The 7,154-nt window shown below is 36.3% G+C and overlaps 1 protein-coding gene across 1 annotated transcript in view; it reads left to right on the top strand.

Moving 5' to 3' along the window:
• Positions 1 to 5,893, top strand: part of unc45b (unc-45 myosin chaperone B) — a 6,255-nt gene extending 362 nt beyond the window's left edge. Inside the window, 16 exon segments of the mRNA XM_016534499.1 lie at positions 103 to 278; positions 353 to 442; positions 554 to 715; positions 1,587 to 1,752; positions 1,867 to 2,037; positions 2,502 to 2,673; positions 2,757 to 2,880; positions 2,882 to 3,058; positions 3,180 to 3,274; positions 3,932 to 4,073; positions 4,198 to 4,338; positions 4,563 to 4,690; positions 5,038 to 5,063; positions 5,095 to 5,135; positions 5,388 to 5,501; positions 5,722 to 5,893. Coding sequence (XP_016389985.1) covers positions 103 to 278; positions 353 to 442; positions 554 to 715; positions 1,587 to 1,752; positions 1,867 to 2,037; positions 2,502 to 2,673; positions 2,757 to 2,880; positions 2,882 to 3,058; positions 3,180 to 3,274; positions 3,932 to 4,073; positions 4,198 to 4,338; positions 4,563 to 4,690; positions 5,038 to 5,063; positions 5,095 to 5,135; positions 5,388 to 5,501; positions 5,722 to 5,742 — 1,946 coding nt within the window. The 3' untranslated portion in view covers positions 5,743 to 5,893.
• The last annotated feature ends 1,261 nt before the right edge of the window (positions 5,894 to 7,154 follow it).

The raw sequence follows: 7,154 nt of genomic DNA, 5'->3' as shown, positions 1-7,154 counted from the left end.
TTTAAAATATTTTTGTTCTGGTTTCAGGCTCGTTATACCTTCAAACACCAACATGTTACTATTGATTCATTAAAAAAATCTGTTTCTTCTGACCAATTGCAGCTATCGATGTGGATGCTGCCGACATCAAGGCTCTGTACAGAAGATGTCAAGCGCTCGAGAAGCTTGACAAACTAGACATGGCCATCAAGGATGTCCAGAGATTTTCAACCTTAGAGCCGAAAAACAAGACCTTCCTCGAGACCCTCAGAAGACTCGGAGCTGAGATCCAACAGAAGGTGATGATCGTTGCTTTTGAGTTCACATAATGCACATCTGAGTTTCTAAAGAGCTTATCTGATTTTCCCCACAGCTGAAAACAACCTTCTCAACAGACTCCAGAGTACAGAACATGTTTGACATTCTGTTTTCAGATGAATCCGATAAGGAAAAGCAAGAAAAGGTTTGAACAACTTCCTGTCCTGTTCACTGTTAGCTTAAAACAGTAAAGACACATATTCTCAGTCACATATTTCTCAGTAAATCTGAACAACATGTTTGTTGGGTCCACTAGGCTGCCAACAACCTGATTGTCCTGGCCAGAGAGGACGCGGGTACAGAGAGAATATTCCAGAATATGCCTTTACTCGTGCAACTCATTGACACAGGAAAACCTGAGATGATCCTGGCTGCCATCCGAACCCTGTCAGGAATGTGCACAGGCCACAGAGCAAGGGTAAGTAAAACGGCAAAAAAAATTATAATTTTATAACCTTTTTCCCCTAAAAACATCCTCCATTTAAACATCCTCACAATTTTGCACCAATAAAGACTGTAAATAAATATATTCATATATATTATTAATATATTAAGACTTGTTTTCAGAGAATTTATGTTCAATTAATTAGTATTTGTTTGTTATTATTTTATATTAAAATAAGATTTCCCCTATTTTAGAGCATAAATCAAAAATCTATGTGAGGGGAAAAAACTATTTTTTTAAATGAATTTGCTTATTATTTTTAAAACAAATATCCCTAAATCAACATATTCTCTGAATTGATTCATTTGTTATTCATTATTAGAAAAAAATAATGTAATATAATTCATGCACATATTAAGATGCTGTATTATATATAATATATTTTTTATTTTAAATTATTGAAATTATTTATTTTCCTGAAAAACAAGACAAAAATACTGATTATATATAAATATATAGATAAAATAAAATAAAATAAAATAATATAGATAAATAATATAATAAGGAATACAATAAAGGCTACCAAACAAAAATAATTTGTGAAAATGCATTTTCTTGTTTTTGGCGGAAAAACAAACATCCTTAAATCAACATATTCTCTGAATTTAATTATTTACAATAAATTTATAATATAATATTAAGATACTCTATTATATATAGCAAAAAACAAAAATACAGACTAAAATGTTATTGCAAGTTGCATAAACGAATGCAATAAAAGTAATAAGCTAATAAGAAATAAAGGCCACAAAACATCAGTCGTCTTGGTGCACTTCCTCTTTTCACTGTATTTGTGACCATTTGTTTAAAATATTTGTGTTAATAGTATGTTTGGGTTTTAAAGGCAACTGCCATCATCCACACGGTGGGAATTAGCAAGCTGTGCAGCATCATGGCCGTAGATAATGAAGAGATCGCTCTGGCCACTGCAAACCTGTTCCAGTGTGTCTATGACTCCCTTTCTGGAGGAGACAAGAGAAATTACGGCAAAGAAGAGGCCCTTGTACTCGGTAAGAGAAGACATCTGAATTCAGAGAGCAACATTACTGAAGATTGTCATAATTTGACCCGATTGAGTGCAATTGAGTTAAAATTGCAAACTGTTCTTGTCCAATGACTGGCAGACTCCAGTAAGGACTTGAAGGATATTCTGCTTGCCTTGTTGGAAATGATCGCAAGCAAGAAGGTGTCTGGACACGGCCGAGACCAGGCTCTGAACCTCCTGACCAAGAATGTGCCAAGAAAAGACAAGAAAAACACAGATAGCTCCAAAGGCCTTTTCACCATTGACCATGGTATGTTATTCATCCTTATAGTATGATAGTGTCATAAATATATCACTGTCATAATAACAGTGGAAAGCTGTGCATGTGCATGTGCTTTAATGTATTTGGAGTATTCTAACTGAGCAACCGTGTGTCCGAGGATAAATATTTGCATAAAACGCACACAAAGCAGAACCTTTTTTTTATAGCCTTTGTTCTAATATAAATGTCATCTTAACATGATTATAAGGACATCCAGAGAATGTGCTTTTTGCATATGAATGGTAAATTTCGTATATTTAGAATATAATTTCGTATTAAACTTTTTGGTGAATAAAGATTTGTTCATAGAAATGTTTGTGTGTAAATTTCACAAGCAAATTTCTAAGTGTGAACACGTGATTTGTGCTGCTAGGAGGACAGCAATGACATAATTTAATGTAACTTTTACATTATGTATGTAAAAGTTACATTAAGAAATGTCTCAAAAACAGGTCTGAAGAAGATTCTGAAGGTCTGCGGTCAGGTTCCAGACCTTCCGGATCAGTTGCCGTTGACAGAAAACACACAGCTGATTGCTAGTGTTCTCCTCAACAAGCTCTACGATGACATGCGCTGTGACTCTGAGAGAGATAACTTCAGAGATATCTGTGATGAATACTTTAAGTTCAGCTTTCACTACAAAATTAGGATTGTATATAAACATACATGTGGAGTTGATGCTTAATGTCGCTGGTTACCATTAACAGGAGCAAGTTTGACCCCAACGACATGGACAGAAACATCCATGCTATCAATACTATGTCAGGCATTCTTCAGGGGTCTTTCGATGTGGGCAACGTCCTTGCGGGTCGTCAGGGCGTTATGGAGATGATTGGTGGCCCTGTGTGGATCCGAGCGTGAAGTGGACCAGTTGGTAGCAGTGGAGGCCCTCATTCATGCGTCCACCAAAACCAGCAAAGCCGCCTCCTTCATCAGCAATGGAGTAACACTGCTGAAGGACATGTACAAGAAAACTAAAAATGAGAAGATCAAGATCAGAGCCCTTGTGGTGAGCAGACACTTTATGCACTATTCAAACTGTGTTTGTTGTAGTGTTCATTAGTTATTGAACAAGAGCAGTTGTTATATTTTTGCATATGTAACATGATGTATCCAATTTCTTTTCTCAGGGTCTGTGTAAACTGGGATCCGCTGGAGGAGATGATTACAGCATGAGCCAATTTTAAGAGGGCTCCACTGAGAAACTGGCCAAGCAGTGCAGAAAGTGTGAATGCCAGCTATTCTTTATTTGTAGGACTCCTATAATATTTTAATATAATATTGCATGAGTTGTGTTCAAACATGCACTAGTGTTCAAAGGTTTGGGGTCAGTAAGATTTTTATTCGGCAATGATGCATTAAATGGATCTGAAAAGTAACAGTAAAGACATTTGTAATTTTCAAAAGATTTATACTTCAAATAAATGCAGTTGTTTTCAACATTGATAATAATAAGAAATGCTTCTCGAGCAGCAAATCAGCATATTCGAGTGATTTTTGAAGGATGTGACACTGAAGACTGGAGTAATGATGCTGAAAATGCAGCTATGCATCAAAATATATTCAAATATAAGATAGTTCTTTTAAATTGTAGTAATATTTCACAATATTACTGTTTTTACTGCATTTCTGGATGGAAAAAATGTAGCCTTGGTGAGCATAAGAGACTTCTTTCAAAAACATTTTTTTTTAAATCATACCAACCTCTAAACTTTTGAATGGTACTATAGCACTTTTTAAACTTTCTGAGCGCCCCCTAAAAGACAATGTACTGAAACTACTGTCAGAAAATCAAATACATTAACATATATGACCACCTTCATTTACATTGTCAACAGTTCCTATTCAGCATTGCATTTCAACTAGATTTGGTTTATTCCAGGTGGCTCTGCAACCCTACACTTGATGTGCGTACAAGGAAATGGGCCGTTGAAGGTTTGGCTTACCTTACGAATGATGCTGATGTAAAAGATGACTTTGTTGAGGATGAAGCAGCCATGAGAGCCATGTTTGAACTTGCCAAGGTGTGTGTTAAAAGATAAAAAGACTGAATTAACTTGATCAACTGCAGATTTTTTCAATCCATATGACTTAATAGAGATTTACATATAAATGTACAAATGGCAATACAACATTTTTCTCTTCTAGTCAAAAGATAAGACCATCCTATATGCTGTCGCCTGCACCCTGGTCAATTGCACCAACAGCTATGACAAGAAAGAGATCATCCCTGAGATGGTGCAGCTGGCCAAGTTCTCCAAACAACACGTCCCTGAGCAGCACCCGAAGGTAACATACACAGAATCCTGTGATGTGGCAAATCAATCTTTAAAACTACAAATACTCCATGTAGTTTCTCAATAAATGTATGCTTAAGTATACAACAAGAACTAGAAATGTTGTTTGAATTAGTTTTAAATAAGGTCTGTGATGTCAAACTGCAGGACACTGCTTGAAATGTTATGCTGGACGAGTTAATATATACATTTTAAAACATTTCTCTTGTGCTTTAGGATAAGAAGGACTTCATTGAAAGGCGAGTAAAGAGGCTATTGAAAGCTGGAGTCACATCAGCTCTCGCTGTCATGATCAAAGCAGATAATTCTATCCTGACTGATCAGACCAAAGAGATGCTAGCAAGGTAAGACTCAAAAATGGGTCAAAAGTCTATTCTGATAAGGTAGGCTGCAAACACAGCTTGTTTTGCACTGTGAATTACTGACTTCATCAAATGAAACCATTGAAATTCAAGAGACATTTAGACACCACAGTTAATAAAAGACTATTTATTGATTGACTGATTTCTTAAAAATATATATTTTATTACGCTTTTTTTTTTATTGTCATTTTTTATTTTGGTATTACATCCTGTGTTGTAATCCCTAGACCCTGATGCTAAAACTACCATTCTAAAATCTAATATGGGCTGATGATTTGTTGTCTAATATGCTGCTGAAGTTAATAGTCTTACTATTTTTGTCCACCCAGAGTGTTTCTTGCCTTGGCACAAAATAATGTTCTTTTTAGCAGCATCATATGACCCCTTTAAAGATCGTGGCACAATTGTAGCTCAAGGTGGAGGAAAGGTTAAAAAAACCACAGACCAAACACATTCCCAGTAGATACTTCAGTAAATCTTTTGAAATTTAAATTTTCACTACTATGTGCTACACCCAGTCAACAATTTGATCTCACAATGATGTCCCGTGAGGATCACAGTATGAGGATCGTGTGAACTCACAATGATTTCATATACTACTCACACCGTGAGGATCACAGTATGAGGATCGTGTGATGTCACTGTGATCATCGCATGATCTCGCGTGTTGACTGGGCAGGCTTTGCTACCATTAGCCCTGGAGGGAACTGACAAAGGAAAAATAAAGGCCAGCCATGCTCTGGCAAAGATAGCAGCCGTCTCCAACCTTGAAATCGCCTTCTCTGGCGAGAGAGTAAGATAACCTTTAACATGTTTATCACTGTGAAATTCAGAAGAATAAGCAAAATACATGAAATGCTCTAAAATAATTTTTTTGTGATGCTAAAAGATATGTATACATTGCACAGTAATGAAAACATAATATCTTACTTTGCATATGTTTGTTTGCATGTTTTTTGAGCACATAAAAATCGAATACCTCATTTTCCATATATCTATCCTTTCCGTAACAGATATATGAAGTTGATTCATGACTGGTCATACATTTTCAATTGGAGACAGATCTGGACTGCAGGTAGGCCAGTCTAACACATTCACTCTGTCGCTACGAAACCACGCTGCTGTAGCACATGCAGAATAAGAGCTGGCATTGTCTTGATCTAATAACCATAGACTTACCATGAAAGACATCATCTTGATGGCAGTATATATCTCTATACAATCCCAATATATGCCTCCATGTCAATAGTACCTTCACACATATGCCAGTCACCCATGCTGTTTGCTCTGCTGCACCCCCATACCATGACAGACATTTGCTTTTGCTTCTGTCGCTAATGAAAGTCTGGATGGTCCCTTTGGTCTTTGGGACTGAGAACTCAAAATCCATTTTTCCTGGAAACAAGTTGAAATGTGGACTCATCTGAGTACAGCACACATTTTCACTGTCTTTTTGACTATCTGAGATGAGTTCTGGCCCAGAGAACCTGGCAGCATCGCTGCATAGAATTGATGTATAGCTTTCTCCTAGAGTAACAGATATTCAAGTTGCATTTCTTGATGCAGCAGCAGACTGTGTTAAGTGACAGCAGTTTTCTGAAGTACTCCTGAGCCCATGTGGCTATATTTCACACTGCAGCATGATGGTTTCTCATGCAATGCCATCTGAGGGCTCAAAGGTCAAGCACATTCAACTGAGGTTTCCTGCCTTGCCCTACATGTACTGTGATTTCTCTGGATTCCCTGAATCTTTTCACAATATTATGTATGGTACTTGTTGAAAGACCTAAATTCTTTGCAATTTTGCGTTGCGAAATGTGATTTTTGATTTGTTTGACACGTCTCTCGTGAAATTTGGCACAAAGTGATGAGCCATGATCCGGCTTTGCTTGCAAAGACTGAGATGCTCTTTTTATACCCAAACATGATACCTTGACATATTACCAATTCACCTGCTTACTGTGAACTGTTTCAAAACAGTTTAACGTGGATATTCTATATCCTTTTCACTTTTAATCTTGTCCCAACTTTTTTTAAATGTGTTGCAGCCATCAAAAACAATATTTGTTAATATTTACAAAATACATTTATGTTGATCAGTGAAAACTTTGGAAATCTTTTCTTTGTACTTTTGCCAATTAAATAAAAGTTTTTAAAAGAGAATGAACAAATCACAGATTTTTGCATTTTTCAAAACGTCCCAACTTCTCTGGAATTGGGGTTGTATTCATCTTTATTTCCACAGAGTGAAAATCCTAAAAGGAAAGGCTCTTCCAGAGATTGAGAACTACATGTTTGAGGAACACACAGTTCATTGAACTTTATAAAATATGAGCAAAAATATACAATTTGGTGCAGTTGCTGATATTTATATGACCAGGAAGTATGGCCGAATTTTGATAGCTTGTACTGTAAATCAATATGATTTATAAAACAGTATATCAGA

The sequence above is a fragment of the Sinocyclocheilus rhinocerous genome, unplaced genomic scaffold (genome assembly GCF_001515625.1).
Source record: "Sinocyclocheilus rhinocerous isolate Xijiao unplaced genomic scaffold, SAMN03320098_v1.1 scaffold785, whole genome shotgun sequence".
NCBI classification, from domain to species: Eukaryota; Metazoa; Chordata; class Actinopteri; order Cypriniformes; family Cyprinidae; genus Sinocyclocheilus; species Sinocyclocheilus rhinocerous.
The sequence above is the reverse complement of the archived record's forward strand: the minus strand, read 5'-3'. Positions and strand labels throughout refer to the sequence as shown.